Source organism: Musca autumnalis, unplaced genomic scaffold (genome assembly GCF_047663935.1).
Source record: "Musca autumnalis isolate F117 unplaced genomic scaffold, ASM4766393v1 scaffold_1, whole genome shotgun sequence".
Classification (NCBI taxonomy): Eukaryota; Metazoa; Arthropoda; class Insecta; order Diptera; family Muscidae; genus Musca; species Musca autumnalis.
The window spans coordinates 24,481,884-24,503,323 of NW_027411644.1; the positions used below are offsets into that span (position 1 = coordinate 24,481,884).

General features: G+C 44.4%; 1 protein-coding gene across 1 annotated transcript; it reads left to right on the top strand.

Moving 5' to 3' along the window:
- The first annotated feature begins 336 nt into the window (after nt 1-336).
- Nucleotides 337-11,602, top strand: LOC141390401 (uncharacterized). Its single transcript, XM_073963312.1, has 2 exons — nt 337-3,296; nt 9,370-11,602. The coding sequence occupies exons 1-2, from the start codon at nt 3,203-3,205 to the stop codon at nt 9,852-9,854; spliced, it is 579 nt and encodes a 192-aa protein (XP_073819413.1). The 5' UTR covers nt 337-3,202; the 3' UTR covers nt 9,855-11,602.
- Nucleotides 11,603-21,440: the final 9,838 nt, after the last annotated feature.

Here is a 21,440-nt window from a genome sequence, read left to right on the forward strand (position 1 = left end):
GAGAGATGACCCTAAACTGAACTTTTCTGAAATTTTGTGTGGGAGCTACCCGAAGGAGTGGGCCGATTGAGTCTATATCGAAACATTATCTAAGTCTGGTACACATTTTACGATGGGCAATGTATGGACCAAATCAGTTACTCCCTTCAAGAGTTATCGTGCGCACAAATTTTCCGAACATTTTCGAACTTTTGTGGGGGAGGTACCGGAAGGAGTGGACCGATATAGTCCATCTTCGAACGTAAACTAAGTTTGGGCAAAATATTACGAAAGCCAAAATTTGAACCGAATCGGTTCATCCGTTCGAGAGTTATCGTGCGCACCATCCAGCCAGACAGACAGACGGAAATTGCTCAATCGACTCCAAATTGTCTGAAACACATTTCGTCCAAACATACTTGGGGTCTAAAACCATTATTTCGATGAGGCACATTTTGCCCGTATGAAAGTGTATATACCCTCGTTAGCATAAATGCTGAGGGTATAAAAAGGGAAGAAAATGTTGGTCCTCCCTCTACAAAACAAGTAGGGGTTTCAATGTTGGTAATTTTAATACCCCCTTTCGAAAGGCATAGAATAACTGTAAACCATTCCGTAGATGACCCGTCTCGTATATCATAGAAGACCAATATACGGAAAACCAACAGGTCCTCCTACAGAAAACAGTGGATCTTCTAAGAAAAGACAATAAGTACTTTGTACGGAGAAAAAGGTCCTTTGACAGAAGAAGACAGGTATTTCTTTGAATACTTGTTGCTATTCTAATGGAAGGCCAGGAGATTAAGATGACCTATAGGTTATTCTATGAATCACTACCTAGTTTTTATACAAAAGGCCAGTAGGTATTCCAAGAAAACTCCTGCAATCTTCCTAAAAAACTTGTAGGTTTTACTCTACAGTAACAATAGGTAACCCTAAGGGGATCAGTAACACAGTGGCATGTTTTCGTCGCAGTACTTGCTCGGGTTTTACCGTGAGAACCATCACCATATGGTGGTTAAAACCCACCAAACCCAGGCATGTCAGGAGGGATTTTCATAATCTTGAAAGAGGGATTCAAGAAAGATTCAAGAAGATGATCAGGCCTATCAAGCAGATTTAAATAGCATTCACACGGATGCAGTTACAGATGCTATAAACAACTATATCGGCTCAACTACGCTCGGGATGGTGCAGCCGTCTAAATTAATATAGGACAAGGATAGATGGCACCGTACAAAACTTATGCCCAGCATGTGGCACAAGCCAGCACGATACACTGCGCATGTTCAAGTGCCATGCCAAACCTACTAACTAACTCTAGTAAATCTGTGGGCAAGGGTAGATGGCACTGTATAAAACTTATGCCCAGCATGTGGCACAAGCCAGTACGATATACTGCACCTGTTCAAGTGCCATGCCAAGCCTACTACTAACTCCAGTAGATCTGTGGTTACATCCCATCGAAGCTGCCACATTCCCAGAACTGTAGATTAAGCAGGAAATGAACTTACAAACATTAAATAAAACATTGTTACAACAACAATGAAATCACTAGGCCTTCTTATAGACAACGATAGGTCGTTATGTTTAAAACAAGGATGAGTTTCTACAGAAGTCCGTTGGGTTATTTAGAATAAATACCGTATGTCTTCCTTTTAATAGGTTTTCTTACAGAAGACCACAGGAGCCCTTATGAAAGACCATAGGAGTTTCAGAGAAGACCACAGGTATTTTTAAAGAAGTTCTAATGCTTTCCTATAGAAGACCACAGGTCACCATACAGAAGACCACAATTCTTTTTATAGAAAATTGCAAGTGTTCCAATAGAAAACCACAGGTCTTCGTACAGACCTTCCTATAGAAGACAACAGTTCTTCTTAGAGAAGACCACACGTCTTCCTATAGAAACCCACAGGACTTTCTATGAAAGACAAGAGGTCTTCCTATAGAAGATCATTTTTTTTCCTATAGAGCCCCATAGGTTTTCCCGTGGGACTAACATAGGACTTCCTAGAGAAGACCATTGTTTTTTATAGAAGACCATACATCTTCCTATAGATGACCATAGTTCGTCCTATAGAAGACCATACATCTTCCTGTAGAGTATCAGAGGTCCTCATGTAAATGACCGTAGTTCTTCCAAGAGAAGGCCATACGTTTTCCTATAGTCGATCACAGGTCTATCTAAGGAAGACCACATGATTCTCTATAGAAGACCACAGGTCTTCCTATAGGGTGTCAAAGGTTCTCTTCCAGAGACCAGAGGTATTTTTTATAAGACCAGAGGTCCTCCTATAGAGGACCCGAAGTCTATCTAGAGAAGACCAGAGGTATTTTTAGACGACCAGAGGTCCTTCTATAGAAGCTCAGAAGTTTTCCTATAAAGAATTAAAGTTTTTCATATTTTTTTATATTAAAAGACCAGAGGTCCTCGTTTAGAATACAATAAGTCTTCCTATGTAGAACCAGAGGTTTTCCTAAAGGCGACCAGTGGGCTTCTAGAGACCAGACCACTGGTACTCCTGCATAGACCTGACGTCCTCCTGTAGAAGACCACAAGTCCTCCTACAAAAGACCCAAGGTCTTCCTATATATTGTGAAGGCGGAAGTCGCCGAACTCGTTTCCGCCACACCATGGCTGGAGCGATGAATAACTTTGTTTTTTTTTATTCTTTTATTTTTTTTATTTGCTATTGTTTTTTTATTTTTTTCTTAATATTGTTATTTTTTTTGAATTTTCACTATAAAAATGAATTACCAACATAACATCTTTTTTTTTATTCATAACCTGGTTCCCGTTCTGAGTAAACCACCCTCGCCACGATTTTTCCCTGCCTGACCGAGTGGCCCTCATTGTTGTTTACGCCAAAAATGCATCAAAACAACATACCGTTAGGCCACAGTGCGATCGCCAAAAATATCAAAACAAGTAGCAACAACGCACATGCGTTAAGGGATCGATGCTGCTGATGGACGAAAACAAGTAGCAACAACGCACATGTGTAAAGGCATCGATGCTGGTGATGGACGAAAACAACAAGCAACAACATACATGCGTAAGGGCATTGATGGGCAACTAGTAGGTAAACAACTAGCAACAACGACCATGCGTTAGGGAATCTAATGCATAGAGTGAGAATACCTAAGAACGGACAACATAATGGTGTTGTTGCTAGTGTTAGATGAGTGATGTTATTAACGACACTATAAAAGGGAGTTGATGACGCTTAAAGGGGACAGTTCAAGAAAGTCATTAGTGCGACCCACACGTGCCGTGTCAACAAGGAACCCCACAAGAGATTCTGAAGAACCTGGTGAGTAGAGTGCTGAATAAGAGGAAAGAGTGTTAACCAAGGGAGCAGACGTGTTCTGAGCAGTGCGTTTCAGTGTTCCATCCGCCGGTTCAGACAGTGTTCGGGATCAGTTATCGCAGCCCTCGCGTCTTCAACCTGTATAAACGTGTAGCGTTTTCCGATTATCTCAGCCCTCGTGCTTTCGCCCACGATAAGCGTGTTTCGTTTGCCGCTTATCGCAGTCCTCGCGTTTTTGCCCAGGATAAGCGTGTTTCGTTAGCCGCTTATCGCAGTCCTCGTGTTTTCGCCCACGATAAGCGTGTTTCGTTTGCCGCTTATCGCAGTTCTCGTGCTTTAGCCCCGGATAAGCGTGTTTCGTTTGCCGCTTATCGCAGTTCTCGTGCTTTCGCCCGGATAAGCGTGTTTCGTTCGCCGCTTATCGCAGTACTCGTGCTTTCGCCCGGATAAGCGTGTTTCGTTCGCCGCTTATCGCAGTTCTCGTGCTTCCGCCCCGGATAAGCGTGTTTCGTTCGCCGCTTATCGCAGTTCTCGTGCTTTCGCCCGGATAAGCGTGTTTCGTCTGCCGCTTATCGCAGTACTCGTGCTTTCGCCCGGATAAGCGTGTTTCGTTTGCCGCTTATCGCAGTTCTCGTGCTTTAGCCCCGGATAAGCGTGTTTCGTTTGCCGCTTATCGCAGTTCTCGTGCTTTCGCCCGGATAAGCGTGTTTCGCTCGCCGCTTATCGCAGTTCTCGTGCTTTAGCCCCGGATAAGCGTGTTTCGTTCGCCGCTTATCGCAGTTCTCGTGCTTTCGCCCGGATAAGCGTGTTTTGTTCGCCGCTTATCGCAGTTCTCGTGCTTTCGCCCGGATAAGCGTGTTTCGTCTGCCGCTTATCGCAGTACTCGTGCTTTCGCCCGGATAAGCGTGTTTCGTTTGCCGCTTATCGCCGTACTCGTGCTTTCGCCCCGGATAAGCGTGTTTCGTTTGCCGCTTATCGCAGTACTCGTGCTTTTGCCCGGATAAGCGTGTTACGTTCGCCGCTTATTCCAGTTTTCGTGCTTTCATTCCGGATAAGTGTGTTTCGCTTGCCGCTTGTCGCAGTTCACCGGTTACCGACCCGGATAGGCGTATTAGACCCGGAAACCTCGAATTAGACAAGCGCGATACGAACTCTACGCCCACCGTTCAACGTGTATCCCCGTTATAAGCGTGTTTTGGTACGCCGCTTATCCGTGACAACAGCCCGGACGAACATTCCTCGCACACCGCTACGGACCTACATCCCGACTAGCGTGTACATTAAGCCACCCATCGTCGGCCGAAGAACGAGACCCGATTGGACAGCGTAAGACACCTGAACAGAGTCCAGACAACACCCGCGGAGCAGCCTGGTCACGACTAGAAGCGTGTTTTCTACGCCGCTTCCGTCGTCTGGAACGAGGAGTTCCGTACAAGGTCTCCCACCGTTTGCGCCGGATTCCCCGCCGAATAGGTTACTTCTGTCATTTGTACTCACGATCGATATTGAAGCCAATAAATACAAACAGATCCTGAACATTGTGCGTTTCCTTTACTCGGGTCACTGAATTAAATAAATTTCTGTGACGGAACCTTGGCCGCCGAGAGCTCACCCCAGCAAACGGAGGCAATTGTGTCGTTACAGTGGCGCCCGAGCAGGGACAAGAGTAAAGGATAAACTGTTTCAACGAACGAAAGGATTGTTTCTGTGCTGGCACGATGGCAACCCTGCGCACCTCGTGGGCTTATAGTCTGCGTAAGGAGGAGTTGGGAAACTATCTAAATGAGTTCAGCCTCGACGTCAGCGGGACTGTCGAAGAACTTAGGAAGAGATTCGGCCAGTTTCTGGGCCAAGACCACAATCCCACAGATTTAGCGAGATTGTTACAACTACAGGACATACACGAGCAGAGCACATCGAAAGGTGATAGCAAAACGGGCGTATCTCCCAAGAAGGGCCCCACGCTCGCTGTCACCGATCCCGCCGGTACATCTACGCCTATAGTACTCGGAACCCCGACGCAGCCTACCTCACCTGCGCCGAGAAGAGAACTTCCGGATCCCATCCGTCACCTAGACATACGCACGATAGCCGATCAGGTCCGTAAATGGAATCTCAGCTTTGATGGAGGCCCAGACCCATTGGAATTCCTGGAAAGGGTGGAGGAACTGGCCAACATGTACGCCCTACACCTGGATGTGTTGCCTAAGATGATGCCGGAGATTATGAAAGGCAAGGCGTTGGTGTGGTTCCGAAATAACAGCCGCCCATGGCCTTCCTGGGTCGACTTTCGTGGAGACTTCCAGCGATTTTTCTTGCCAGCCCGTTATTTCGAACAGCTCGAGGACGAGATCCGTAAGAGACGACAGAAGCCCAGGGAATCGTTTCGTGATTACTCGCTAAGTATGCAGAATCTCATGCGACACAGCAACTACAGCGAGGAACAAAAGTTAGAGCGCATCTTCCGGAACGCATTGCCAGAGTACCTTTGGTACATTAGGCGAAAGGACTTCCACTCACTTCACGAGCTACTGGTAATGGCCGACGACCTCGAAAGTTTGCCGCCGATTAGTACTGCCTCCAGGGAACAACACCGCCGACTGGACCCCAGTCTCCCGCAGCCAGCGCCACAACAGTTGCCGCCAATAAATCCGAGGACGGCGTGTCGTCGTTGTGGGCTGGAGGGGCATTTCGCCGCACGCTGTCGAAACGAAGCTATTCTGTTCTGCTGGGAGTGCGGGCGAAGAGATGTACGTACCATCGACTGCTGCCGTAGGAGTGCGGGAAACGCGAGTCGGGCCCGTCCAAGCGCAGGGGAGACGGGTCCGCAGAAGTCCGGAGAACCCCGCCAGTAGGCTCTGCCCTGCACATCGAACCTACCCGTCTAGTCGCCACGATCGGGATAGGTGGCCTAAGCGTCGCCGCCACCGTTGATACTGGCGCGACCAGCTCATTCATTAGCGAATCCCTCGTTGCCAAGCTCGAGGACAGCCTACACCGCCTCCCCATTAGCACGACGGTAACCTTAGCCGATGGATCACAGAGGTTCGTCCGACAGGCCGTTGAAACTACGATTAATCTCGGCAATCAACTCGTCCCTACGCGCTTGCTGGTAATGCCGGATGCCACGGAGGATGTCATCATAGGCCTGGATTTTCTGGCTGAGATTGGAGCCCGGATAACGATGGCGGGACTCTCGTGTGTCTTCTCCAGAACTGCGGAGTGCCCGAGTGGCGCCACCCCAGTGGAGAAACTAGGTAGTCTTAGCCACACCTGCGAGGGTAGAAGCACGGAGCCCCGTTGTCGTCTTACCACGGGAACCGTCCAGAGCCCTGGGGACTCACCACCGGTAAGTGAACAGACAAATGCTGATCGACAAAGGATTCAAAGTTTTTTAGATACCGAGCTCCAGAAGTTCAAAGACATCCATGGGCCGTCCACAGCTGCCACGCACCGCATTGTAATGACCGACGATCGGCCGTTCAAGTTACGCTATGCCGCAAGAAATCCAGCCATGCAGACTATTATAGACGCAAACATCAACGAGCTCCTGGCCAATGGCTTCATCGAACCGTCCCACAGCCCCTATAGCTCTCCAATCACCTTAGCCCAAAAGAAAAACGGAACGTGGCGGCTCTGTATGGATTTCCGTCACCTCAATAGCAAGTCGGATCCAGACGCCTACCCGCTTCCCCGTATCCAGTCGATTCTAGATCGTTTGCGTGAGGCGAAATATGTTAGCAGCATCGATTTAAAGGACGGCTATTGGCAGATACCGCTGGAGGAGGGGAGTAAGAAGTATACAGCCTTCACGGTTGCTGGCAGAGGTTTATTCCAGTGGAGAGTCATGCCGTTCGGATTGCATTCGGCCCCAGCGACATTTCAACGAGCCCTGGATGGAGTCATAGGACCGGAACTGGAGCCATTTGCATTCGCCTATCTGGACGACATCATAGTCATCGGCAGAACATTGGAGGAACACCTGGCTAATTTGCAAGAAGTGTTCCGAAGGCTACGTGCCGCGAACTTGCGCATCAATCCAGAGAAGTGCCAGTTCTTCCAGAAGGAAACCAAATATCTAGGACATGTAGTGTGCGGCGAGGGTATCCAGACAGATCCGGAGAAGATAGTCGCTATTTTGGAAATGAAACCGCCAGGAAATGTTAAGGAGTTGCGACGTTTCCTCGGCGTGGTATCCTGGTATCGCCGGTTCGTCCCAGACTTCGCAACATTGGCTAACCCACTGACTTCGATGCTTAAGAAAGGGAAACATTGGCGCTGGACAGAGGACCAACAGACGGTCTTTGAAATACTTAAGGCCAGATTAACCCAAGCTCCTGTATTGGCCTGTCCGGATTTTAGTCGGACGTTCATGTTACAGACAGATGCCAGTGATTGTGGGCTCGGAGCGGTGCTTACCCAAGAATTCGAGGAAGGAGAACGAGTCATTGCCTACGCCAGTCGCACACTCAACGGGGCCGAACGAAACTACTCCGCCACAGAGAAAGAGTGCTTAGCAATCGTGTGGGGAATACGGAAAATGAGACCATACCTGGAAGGCTATGAGTTCCAGGTCGTTACAGATCATCTGGCGTTGAAGTGGTTAAATTCGATAGATAACCCGACGGGAAGATTGGCCAGGTGGGCCCTAGAGCTACAACAGTACCGCTACACGGTCAGATACCGGAAGGGAGGCCTTAACGTAGTGGCCGACGCGTTATCACGACAGCCCGTGGAATCTCTACAGAGGGCAGTGGAGGAAGCCGTTACTGAATGCCCATGGATACGTGCCAGGATGGTGGAGATCGAAAATAACCCAAAGAAATATCCCGACTACGCCATCGTGGGAACTCAATTGTATCGTCATATTCCCAGCCATCCGAACGACGCAGACAACGTGCCTTGGAAGTTGTGCGTGCCGATCCATTTAAGAGAGCGGGTTCTAAGAGAGAACCACAGTCAGCCAGCTGCCGGTCACATGGGAATCAGGAAGACTGGTAAGCGCATTTGCGAACGATACTACTGGCCGGGGATGATGCGCGACATCGCGAAGTTTGTGAAAAGCTGCACCTCCTGTCAGCAGTACAAACCAAGTCAAATGGCCCCCGCAGGAGAGATGCTGATTACGATACCCGATGAACCTTGGGCCACCGTTTGCGCCGACTTTGTGGGACCTTTACCCCGTACTAAACATGGTAATACTATGCTCCTGGTTTTATTCGACCGGTTCTCCAAATGGGTGGAACTGGTACCGATGAGGAAAGCACTGGCAAGTGGAGTGGTTAAGGCATTTCGTGAGCGTATACTAGCCCGTTTCGGAGTTCCCAAGGTTCTGATCACTGACAATGGAAGCCAATTCACCAGCCGGGAGCTGGAAAGATATTTGAAAGAGATTGGAGTTCGACATCAGCTCACGGCGCCGTACTGTCCCCAGGAAAACCCAACAGAACGAGCCAACAGAACGGCGAAGACGATGATAGCCCAGATTTGCCAAAATCAGCATAACAAGTGGGATGAACATCTGCCCGAGGTGAATCTCGCCATCAACACCAGCACATCTGACACCACGGGTTACAGTCCCGCCTACTTAGTACAAGGCCGACAACCCCGCCTCCCGGGTGCTCTCTACGACGAAGTCACCACTGGCACTGGAACGCTGGGAGAGGATCCCAAATCAAAGGTTGAGAATTTGCGAGACGTGTTTGCCCTGGTCCGTCATCACTTGGCCGCGCCGGTGAGGATCAACGAAGGCATTATAACCTCAGGCGACGACAATGGAAGCCAGCAATAGGGAATCTAGTATGGGTTCGTCAACATCCACTTTCAAAGGCGGTCGAGAGTTTCGCGGCAAAGTTAGCTCCGAAGTTTGACGGTCCGTATGAAGTCGTGAGCCACACGTCTCCGGTAATCGTTAAAGTGCGCGGCGTTGTTAAAGGCGACCTGAGGTCCGCACACCTCAGCGAGCTGAAACCTTACACCTCTCCGGCCGATCACCTGTCTGAACCGAGCATCTCCCCGTCAAATGAACGCAAATGTAATGATCTTGATAATAATATCTCTATTGTTTCTCCCGCAGATCTAAACCATAATAACCGACGCATCGCAATGGAAAACCTCGCGACCCCCCTAAAGACGAAGGCTTACTATAAGCAGCAGTGGCAAGATCACCTCGATACGACTTCGCAGCGCTCGGGTACCTCGAAGACAAAGAGTCGGTCCAAAAAACACCGCCGGAGCGCAAGAAAGGAAACCGCAGCGAAGCTTGCAACCATGCGTCCCTGCTACGTAAGGCTCGAGCAGATGACAAGGAAGCCAAAACAGAGGCCGGTGGCAGCTGTCCAACCAATGCAGGCACCGAGCATCGGACCGGCACAACCACCGGGGGTCCCACCGACACCATCCACTGTCCCAACCGTCAACCCCGAGGTGATAGAACTTTCGGACGAGGAGGTCAACCACACCACCGCGTCCGAGATGGGTCTCCTCAAACCCACCAACGCCTTCTCCGGAAGTGTCGCCGCTCCCCGATCTGATCGTCATCGACGACGACTCGATGGATGAGATGCCCATAGGACGGCCAGCGACCCCGCGGATAACTGTCGAGAGCGGGGTAACCGACCCGCATCCCGAGCCGCCCGTAATTACAATCACCCTGGACGATGAGAGCACGTTGGAAGAGGCCCCGGGCGAGCTGCATTACCCCCAGCGGGTTAACACGTCCCCACGTTACGCCGACACGACAGAGTCAGAGGATGGCGGGACCTCCTCCCGTCGAAACCCACGTCTCGTGACCACCAGGGGCGAGGAGGTTGTTCAGCCCAGGCTGAGCAGCGTACTTGTGGTCCCCGAAGCCCGAGCACCCGGAGTGCAATTTGCCTGCCACGAGGAGCTGCCTAGAGAGGTCCACCAGGGGCTACAGTGGCACATTCGAGTGGGGCTGGAGTCTCGATTGCCACGGAAGCAGCACAAGAGGGTGGTGGAGGTATGTGGAAGGCGTTTTGGAATCCTCATCAACCGACAGGGCAAGGTCATTATCAAGCCCAAGTAAGGCCGTATTCCGTAGGAGGGGGGGCAGTGTGAAGGCGGAAGTCGCCGAACTCGTTTCCGCCACACCATGGCTGGAGCGATGAATAACTTTGTTTTTTTTTATTCTTTTATTTTTTTTATTTGCTATTGTTTTTTTATTTTTTTCTTAATATTGTTATTTTTTTTGAATTTTCACTATAAAAATGAATTACCAACATAACATCTTTTTTTTTATTCATAACCTGGTTCCCGTTCTGAGTAAACCACCCTCGCCACGATTTTTCCCTGCCTGACCGAGTGGCCCTCATTGTTGTTTACGCCAAAAATGCATCAAAACAACATACCGTTAGGCCACAGTGCGATCGCCAAAAATATCAAAACAAGTAGCAACAACGCACATGCGTTAAGGGATCGATGCTGCTGATGGACGAAAACAAGTAGCAACAACGCACATGTGTAAAGGCATCGATGCTGGTGATGGACGAAAACAACAAGCAACAACATACATGCGTAAGGGCATTGATGGGCAACTAGTAGGTAAACAACTAGCAACAACGACCATGCGTTAGGGAATCTAATGCATAGAGTGAGAATACCTAAGAACGGACAACATAATGGTGTTGTTGCTAGTGTTAGATGAGTGATGTTATTAACGACACTATAAAAGGGAGTTGATGACGCTTAAAGGGGACAGTTCAAGAAAGTCATTAGTGCGACCCACACGTGCCGTGTCAACAAGGAACCCCACAAGAGATTCTGAAGAACCTGGTGAGTAGAGTGCTGAATAAGAGGAAAGAGTGTTAACCAAGGGAGCAGACGTGTTCTGAGCAGTGCGTTTCAGTGTTCCATCCGCCGGTTCAGACAGTGTTCGGGATCAGTTATCGCAGCCCTCGCGTCTTCAACCTGTATAAACGTGTAGCGTTTTCCGATTATCTCAGCCCTCGTGCTTTCGCCCACGATAAGCGTGTTTCGTTTGCCGCTTATCGCAGTCCTCGCGTTTTCGCCCGGATAAGCGTGTTTCGTTAGCCGCTTATCGCAGTCCTCGTGTTTTCGCCCACGATAAGCGTGTTTCGTTTGCCGCTTATCGCAGTTCTCGTGCTTTAGCCCCGGATAAGCGTGTTTCGTTTGCCGCTTATCGCAGTTCTCGTGCTTTCGCCCGGATAAGCGTGTTTCGTTCGCCGCTTATCGCAGTACTCGTGCTTTCGCCCGGATAAGCGTGTTTCGTTCGCCGCTTATCGCAGTTCTCGTGCTTCCGCCCCGGATAAGCGTGTTTCGTTCGCCGCTTATCGCAGTTCTCGTGCTTTCGCCCGGATAAGCGTGTTTCGTCTGCCGCTTATCGCAGTACTCGTGCTTTCGCCCGGATAAGCGTGTTTCGTTTGCCGCTTATCGCAGTTCTCGTGCTTTAGCCCCGGATAAGCGTGTTTCGTTTGCCGCTTATCGCAGTTCTCGTGCTTTCGCCCGGATAAGCGTGTTTCGCTCGCCGCTTATCGCAGTTCTCGTGCTTTAGCCCCGGATAAGCGTGTTTCGTTCGCCGCTTATCGCAGTTCTCGTGCTTTCGCCCGGATAAGCGTGTTTTGTTCGCCGCTTATCGCAGTTCTCGTGCTTTCGCCCGGATAAGCGTGTTTCGTCTGCCGCTTATCGCAGTACTCGTGCTTTCGCCCGGATAAGCGTGTTTCGTTTGCCGCTTATCGCCGTACTCGTGCTTTCGCCCCGGATAAGCGTGTTTCGTTTGCCGCTTATCGCAGTACTCGTGCTTTTGCCCGGATAAGCGTGTTACGTTCGCCGCTTATTCCAGTTTTCGTGCTTTCATTCCGGATAAGTGTGTTTCGCTTGCCGCTTGTCGCAGTTCACCGGTTACCGACCCGGATAGGCGTATTAGACCCGGAAACCTCGAATTAGACAAGCGCGATACGAACTCTACGCCCACCGTTCAACGTGTATCCCCGTTATAAGCGTGTTTTGGTACGCCGCTTATCCGTGACAACAGCCCGGACGAACATTCCTCGCACACCGCTACGGACCTACATCCCGACTAGCGTGTACATTAAGCCACCCATCGTCGGCCGAAGAACGAGACCCGATTGGACAGCGTAAGACACCTGAACAGAGTCCAGACAACACCCGCGGAGCAGCCTGGTCACGACTAGAAGCGTGTTTTCTACGCCGCTTCCGTCGTCTGGAACGAGGAGTTCCGTACAAGGTCTCCCACCGTTTGCGCCGGATTCCCCGCCGAATAGGTTACTTCTGTCATTTGTACTCACGATCGATATTGAAGCCAATAAATACAAACAGATCCTGAACATTGTGCGTTTCCTTTACTCGGGTCACTGAATTAAATAAATTTCTGTGACGGAACCTTGGCCGCCGAGAGCTCACCCCAGCAAACGGAGGCAATTGTGTCGTTACAATATGGTTCGAATTTATATACCTTACTAGCGGGTTCATCATCGCTCATTCTTATTACACTGTGCAACAAAATGGAGCTCAAAGTCTGGGGGGTGAAAAATTCCTATTGGAGATGAAAGCCCTTGGTGAGTATATACAGAACCCCGAAGGACAGATTCGCCGTGAGTCGAACTTTCGCGATACGGCGTGATGAATATTTGGCTGGAGACCCTAAAAGCCATCTGGAATCAGCGTTATATCTTTGTTCGCTGTTGTTTAAGCTTATATTTAAGATGACATGTCTTCAGTCAAATCAAATGAGGATTTTTTTTCGTAGAACATTTCGACCTTCTAACCTGCTTCCTTCAATGTCCTTTTCGTCCTTTATTTCAAGAACGTCAATAAAAGTGGCACAAGATGACATTTTTCAGCATCGGAATATTCTACAAAAATGTCGCTCGGAAGATTTTAGGTACGGTTCCCAAAGACATAAAATCGATAAAATCATGTTTAAGCGGTCGTTTTTTACTTTTACCCGAATCTTGCTCAGACAGCCTATATCTATATATTTCAATACATTATTGTTAACCTATTGATGATCTAGAATTCTCGGAGGCATTAAAACAGTTGTATCTTGTTTTGCTAAGCACGTAAATTTCATTATTTTTTGGAATAAATATCCGGATATCCGATTAAAACCGAATTTTTATCCGGTTTTTATGAACCGAATAACCGTATATGTATATCATTAGAAAGCTATTAAAATTGTCCAACAGATATGACTAATATGCATTGGACGTTTTAAGCGGTTATGGTGCTGGAACAAAAAAACCGTATATTTGAACCGTTTCTTAATGTTTGTGAGGATACATTTCTGTGCGTGAAAAAAATTATGATCATGACCTGGGGGGTGGAAAATTCTTTTTGGAGGTGAAAGCCCTTGGTGTGGACATACAGAACCCTGAAGGGCAGATCCGCCGTGAGTCGAACCTTTGTGTTATGGCGGGTTGAATTCTGGGATGTTGACCCATTATTGCAAGCGTAAAAAGTTACGTAACTGAATTTCAAGTGAGTTTAGGGTGCTACTGGGACAGTATGTGCTATGTCGGCGTAAGATTATTTTCGTGATATGCCCTAGCCAAATCGGCTGAGGATTTTTTTTTTTTTTTTTTTTGTTTTAATATTTTAACCCTGAAATTGTATCTTTCATTTTCTTTAAAGTATATTTTTATACCTTCTTCAACAAAAAGAGCAGGATAAGAGTAAGACAATAAATGTTCTACAGAAATCGTCTTAAAACGATTTGACTTAGCACATACTGTCCCAGTAGCACCCTAAACCCACTTGAAATTCAGTTATGTAACTTTTTACGCTTGCAATAATGGGTCACCATCCCAGAATTCAACCCGCCATAACACAAAGGTTCGACTCACGGCGGATCTGCCTTTCAGGGTTCTGTATGTCCACACCAAGGGCTTTCACCTCCAAAAAGAATTTTCCACCCCCCCCAGGTCATGATCATAATTTTTTTCACGCACAGAAATGTATCCTCACAAACATTAAGAAACGGTTCAAAAATACGGTTTTTTTGTTCCAGCACCATAACCGCTTAAAACGTCCAATGCATATTAGTCATATCTGTTGGACAATTTTAATAGCTTTCTAATGATATACATATACGGTTATTCGGTTCATAAAAACCGGATAAAAATTCGGTTTTAATCGGATATCCGGATATTTATTCCAAAAAATAATGAAATTTACGTGCTTAGCAAAACAAGATACAACTGTTTTAATGCCTCCGAGAATTCTAGATCATCAATAGGTTAACAATAATGTATTGAAATATATAGATATAGGCTGTCTGAGCAAGATTCGGGTAAAAGTAAAAAACGACCGCTTAAACATGATTTTATCGATTTTATGTCTTTGGGAACCGTACCTAAAATCTTCCGAGCGACATTTTTGTAGAATATTCCAAAGCTGAAAAATGTCATATTGTGCCACTTTTATTGCGGTTCTTGAAATAAAGGACGAAAAGGACATTGAAGGAAGCATGTTAGAAGGTCGAAATGTTCTACGAAAAAAATCCTCATTTGATTTGACTGAAGAAATGTCATCTAAAATATAAGCTAAAACAACAGCGAACAGAGATATAACGCTGATTCCAGATGGCTTTTAGGGTCTCCAGCCAAATATTCATCACGCCATATCGCGAAAGTTCGACTCACGGCGAATCTGTCCTTCGGGGTTCTGTATATACTCACCAAGGGCTTTCATCTCCAATAGGAATTTTCCACCCCTCAAAATTTCGGTTCACAGTGTTATATGGCCTAGACAAAGCAATCGCTGCATCTCGATACGTTATCTATATTGATGTCGTTGTATAGCAGATACATCTCGTGGTTCATGCGACGTCGATATTCACCGTCAACGCAGATTGTTCCGTAGATCTTTCGAAGAATTTTTCGCTCAACCACGCAAAGCACTGCCTTATCTGCTTGCGCAAGTACCCAGGCTTCGGAAACATACATCAACACGTTGTAAAGCGTTATTTTTGTTTGACGAGTTGTGGCTTTGTTTTTGAACTGCTTACTTAAGCCAAAGTAGCATCTGTTGGCCAATACAATTCTTCTTTTTTTTTGTTAATTTTCTCGTTTAGAGTTAAGCTTGATGATCTGAAATTATTTGCAAGTGAAAAAGGAAAGCCAAGGACTCGAACCCACATAGTCACCAAATTACGTTACCTGGTTTCATTGGTGGTAAAGCAAATCTTCGGACGTATCGACTATGTAATGGCTTCTCTGTCCTAGAACTTATCGTATGGGTTCGAGTCCTTGGCTTTCCTTTTTCACTTGCAAATAATTTCAGATCATCAAGCTTAACTCTAAACGAGAAAATTCTTCTTTTTATTTCACAACTGATGTCGTTTGTTGTGTTTACGGCGGTGCCAAGGTATACGAAGTCTTTTACTACCTCAAAATTATAGGAACCAACTTCAACAGTTGGTCCGATCTCAATGGACGCACTGCGCGTCGACACCATCAACTTGGTCTTCTCGCCGTTTACCGTCAGACCCACTTTAGCAGATTCTCCTTCGACCTTCATAAAGGATCGTCCCATGATGTCTATATCATCAGCATAAGCAAGTAACATTTGGCTATTGGTGTAGATTGTGCCACTTTTTTTGACGTTTGCCTCTCGTATAACCTTTTCTAGCATGATGTTGAAAAGATCACACGAAAGGCTGTCTCCTTGCCTGAAACCTTTTTGGGTACAAACTCTTCGGAGAGGTTCTTTCCCATTTTAACTGAAGTTAGAGTCATTTTACAAAGCCGAATGAGCGGGGATACCAAATTCAGACATGGCCTGAAATACCTTTGAACGTAGCGGGCGGTCCACAATGGAAAAAAGTACCGATTTAGCGCGCCAAAAGTAAAAGTCTATGTTTTATTGTATGTTTGTCAATAAATTCGATATGAACAGCTATAAATTGACAATTTTACTTCATTTATTAATATATTTGGTAAATTTGTATTTTTACCGTAGAATGGTACCTATCGATTTTCGGTATGTTAAAGATTTGTATCACATTATCCAACCGAAACGGCTAGGATTTGGTATTTAGTCTCCGTGGGGGTTATGCATACACTCCTATAAACATTTTCGGTATAGGGTCATGTTTTCATATAGCCCCCATAGACCGGTACGACCGATTTCGGTAATTTTGGAGGTTTTAGCCATATTATCCTACCGATATAGCTGAAAGTTGACATTTAGTCTTCGTTGGTGGTATAAAATAGTCCTACGGAGAATTTTCGGCACAGGTACACGCATTGATATGGCCCCCATAGAAAGGTACCGCTCTAATTTCAGCATTTTTACATAAAAAAATGATATTAATAAAAATAGTAATAAAATAAAATGTTGCAGTTTGTTGCAGCTAAAATTTTACAAATTAGTTAAGAACTATGTGTACTAAAAATAAAATAAAAAATCTACGCGCCATCCCGCGACACTCCTTAGTAATAGCTTTAACAAAGTGCTCAATTTGGAAAAAATCGGATGCCTCATGTTATAAGTGTAAAATCCGAGTTGCAATAAATAACATCTTATATTCAACATTTTTTAAATCACCTGCTTAACGAAATGTTAAATTCAATAAAGCTTTAAAATTACTTTGTAGGAAGAGTGTATGAGACGATCACAAATTTACTACTAAACTATATTATGAAAACTAGTTAAAAAAATTTCAACCAAAAACGGACCGTTATTCCGCTTAGACTGATGCAACACAAATTATTTTAAATGCAGTTGCATTCTGTGGACACCTTAGATTAATACTGCAACAATCATTTTTAAATTTGCGTCTGTGATTTTTTTGACTTTTGGCGCGCTAGATCGGTATTTTTTCCCACTGTGCGGTCGAGGCTGCTTTATAATCGACAACAATGTGCTAGGTGTCGATCTGCATCTCTTGGGTCTACTCCAGGATTTGCCGCAGGGTAAATATCTGGTCAATGGTGGACTTGCCAGGTCTAAAGCCGCATTAGTATGGTCCAATTATCTCGTTGACCATGGGCTTTAGTCGTTCGCACAATATCCCTGACTTGTAGGCGATAGGGAGAAGACTTATTTCCCTATAGTTGGAGCATAAAGTCTTATCTCCTTTCTTATGGACGGGACACAGGATGCTCAGGTTCCAATCATCGGGTACGCGTTTTTCCTACCAGATGGAGCTAACTAGCTGATGCATACACCTTATCAGCGTGCTGCCTCCGGTTTTAAACAGCTCGGCCGGTAGGCCATCAGCTCCTGCTGCCTTATTATTCTTCAGCCGGTTTTACTGTGGAGACTGAATTTCCCGACTGTTGGACCAAAGATATATAAAAGACTAGAGTTCTTTTTATAGAAAAGCAGATTCTTGCCATTGAAGACCGCGGGTCTTCCCTTAGATGACCACGGGTCTTCCCATAGAAGACCATAGGTCTTCCCATAGAAGACCATAGGTCTATCTATAGAAGATCACAAGACTTCCTGTACAAAACTACAAATGTTCTTATAGAATAACACGAGTTTTTCTACAGTAGAACGCAGGTTCTCCAAGTTTCCTTTAAAAAACAACATTTGTAAATTCCGATTGATTTCAAATTATTCAGCCTTTACGCAACATCATCGATTACATGATTTCCCCTTAACAAAGCAATGCCTTGTTTTTGTGGTTTGGCGGAGTTGCTTCTTTTGTTTTGCCGCAATTTCCGGTGCTGATGCAGTAGCTTTTTCTTGTTTTCTTTGAAGCTTTCGATGCATTTATTCTTCTTTTGTATTCTTCTTCATGTTTTCCGTTTCCGGCAGTTCGACTTTTGTGTGTGGTGCTGTTGCTGCTGCTGAGATTACTGTTGTAGCTGAAGTTGTAGTTACAGATAAAACTTTTTGTTGTTGTCGTAATTTTCCCTCCATAAGACTCCTGCAATATTTGTCTATTGCCCACTATGGGAATAGAGAGAAATGTTTTCCATGTTACGAACACGAGCAATAACCATTGCAGCAACAGCGACAATAACACATCAAAGAAAAAGCAACACCCACAACAAACCGAGAAACCAGCTACTGAATATCACTGTGCAACACAAAAATTATTAACCATATTCTGACCCCGCAGTGTGATAGAACACCGAAAATGAGAAGACACGTGTCTCGCCGTTTTTCTTTATCTCATCAACTTTCGCGGTTATGGGCTTCCAAATGTTTGAGGCTTTGATGTAAAAAGGGTCATTTAGTCAGGACTATATCTTCCAAACTGTTAGGAAATTTGAATTTATCTCAGAGGCAAAGTTGTAGCTCTTGTCTTAAAGAACAAAAATTGTGAACACATATAATCCATCAAGCTTCATCTGCAAGGTCAAAATCGCCAAGGCCAAATTTCTTTTAACATTTTTCTCAAGTTTTGTTATACAGCTTTCAAACCGATCAAATTTGAAGCACACAAACAACTACAAAAATGTACCTCAGATCTCAATAAACATCTTTCTAGAATATACGAACTCTGTAGAAACGGATCTTAATGGTCAAAATAGCAAAACAATTGCGGTTTTTATCCTCTTTTCTAGGATTCTGCTCCATAGATATTAAACCGTTCAAAATTCAAGAAAACAATCAACCACAATAGCGTAGGAAAGTCATCAATAAACAACATTCTGGAATATGCGAAATGTCTATGAACGGTTCTTAATGGTAAAAATAGCAAAAATCTTTTGAAAATATCCAATTTTTATATTTTTTTCTCCGACTCTGGTCCAAAGATACACAACCGCCCAAAAATTAAGGATACCGTCAACCACAAAAATGTACCTAAGATTTCAATAAACAACTTTTTAGAACATATGAAGATTCTAGGGATGATTCTTAGGGCTGAAATTCACGAACAATTAAATTTTTTTAACATTCCCCCTGCTCAGGTTTGGAAATAACAAACTGTTAAAAACTCAAGGAAATTTGAAAGGTTTGTTATTTACGGACCTGAACAGGAAAGTATGATCTAAAATAATCTAATTTTGAGCTTGAAGAATCGATCCTAGAATCTTCATTTGTTCTAGAAACTTGTTTGCTGAAATCTAAGGTACATTTTTGTAGTTGACTGTATCCTTAATTTTTGGGCGGTTGCGTATCTTTGGACCAGAGTCGGAGAAAAAAATATAAAAATTGGATATTTTCAAAAGATTTTTGCTATTTTTACCATTAAGAACCGTTCATAGACATTTCGCATATTCCAGAAAGTTGTTTATTGAAGCCTTAACTACACTATTGTGGTTGATTGTTTTCATGAATTTTGAACGGTTTAATATCTATGGAGCAGAAAACGAGAAAAGAGGATAAAAATCGCAATTGTTTTGCTATTTTGACCATTAAGACCTGTTCCTTCAGGGTTCGTATATTCTAGAAAGATGTTTATTGAGATCTGAGGTACATTTTTGTAATTGGTTGTTTGCTTCAAATTTGATCGGTTTGATAGCTGTATAACTAAACTTGAGAAACATTTTAAAAGAAATTTGACCATGGCGATTTTGGCCTTGCAGATGAAGTTTGATGGGTTATATGTGTTCACAATTTTTGTTCTTTAAGACTAGAGCTACAACTTTGCCTCTGAGATAAATTCAAATTTCCTAACAGTTTGGAAGATATAGTCCTGAATAAAGGACCCTTTTTACATCAAAGCCTCAAACCTTTGGAGGCCTATAACCGCGAAAGTTGATGAGATAGAGAAAAACGGCGAGACAAGTGTCTTCTCATTTTTGGTGTTCTATTACACTGTGAAGTCAAAATATGGTTAATAAAACATGACTCAAAAAATTACACATAGTGTATACAAAAATGTCTGCTGTTATGTTTTTTGTTTTTGTCAAACAATGGAGACACAACAACGGAAACAAGTTGCACCACTACCATCAAAAACAATAACAGCAAACGCAGCATCAAACATATTTCCACTGCCTATGACGTGAACACATAAAGAATACATAGGCATTGTTTGTAGCTTTCATGGTGCATCCATGGAATTGAAGTGATTTAAGAATTTGTTTACGAACACTTCCCAGCAGTTGCATCCATTGGAACCCTATCCAAATTCAACAGAACACAATGAACTGCCAAAAGTGATTGTCACTTCCTATAGAGTAAACAGCAACAATAGTCACTTTGTGAGAGTGAAAAGAATTTTTTTGGAGAAAGATATTTTGTTTCGAAAGGAATGTGGGTTCGAATAGGCAACACATGTGCATCGATGCCTTTCGTAGAAAGAATTCCTTCTACAGAATAATGATATAGTGGTCTTTAATAGTTAGACCTGCTTGTATTCTACACAATGAAGACCTCTCTAAAAGAACACAACTAAAAATAAAGTTAACAAAAAAATTGTAAATTTGATTTGATGAAAAAAAAAAAACAACATCAAAAACGCAAACGTTTTGCAAAAGAAATGGTCAGCATAAAAAACAACAATGTTTCCTAATATTTGTCCACCTTGTATGAAGTATGAAGAAGGACAACAAAATGTTTTTCTATTCGAGTAGCAAACGTTCGAGTGCTGTCTAGAAGAAGAAGTCCTTTAACAAAAGTGTTTGACTCTTAATAATTTCTCTCTTAAACACAATTGCATTCAATTTGAATTTCATGAGAGCTCTTCGGAAAATAATTTGAGGACATTACTTATATAAATATGTAAGTAGCTTCAGCTACGAATTTCAAGGATTCCAGAAACATTTGCATTGTGCCGGTGTTGAATTGAAGGCAGCCACTCACCTCATTCTGAATATGGAAAAAATTGTATGGTAATCTTCTGCGCACCTCACAAATGCGTTCCCAACATGTGTGTGTGCGCATACACATGCATACATACACATGCATGTGTCTACATATTTCGTATTTGTTAAACAGTTAACCATTACTTTTTTGCTCTCTAGAGCAGAAAATATTAACTTCTGTTTATGGGAATGGATAAAGAGAAAATATTTTTATTTAAAATAAAATAACCTTTGCACCAAAAGTGTATGCTTACCTTCTGGTAAGCATATACAAAGGGACTGAATTTATGTATATGTTCAAGTGGATGTATGCACATATGTATGTATGTGTGTGAAATTATTTGGGGGGAGAATTTGTATATTTACTTCGCACAAAATTATAAACAAATAAATATTTCGTTAACTTTTTCAAGGACATTCAGAGAAAAAGAGCGAG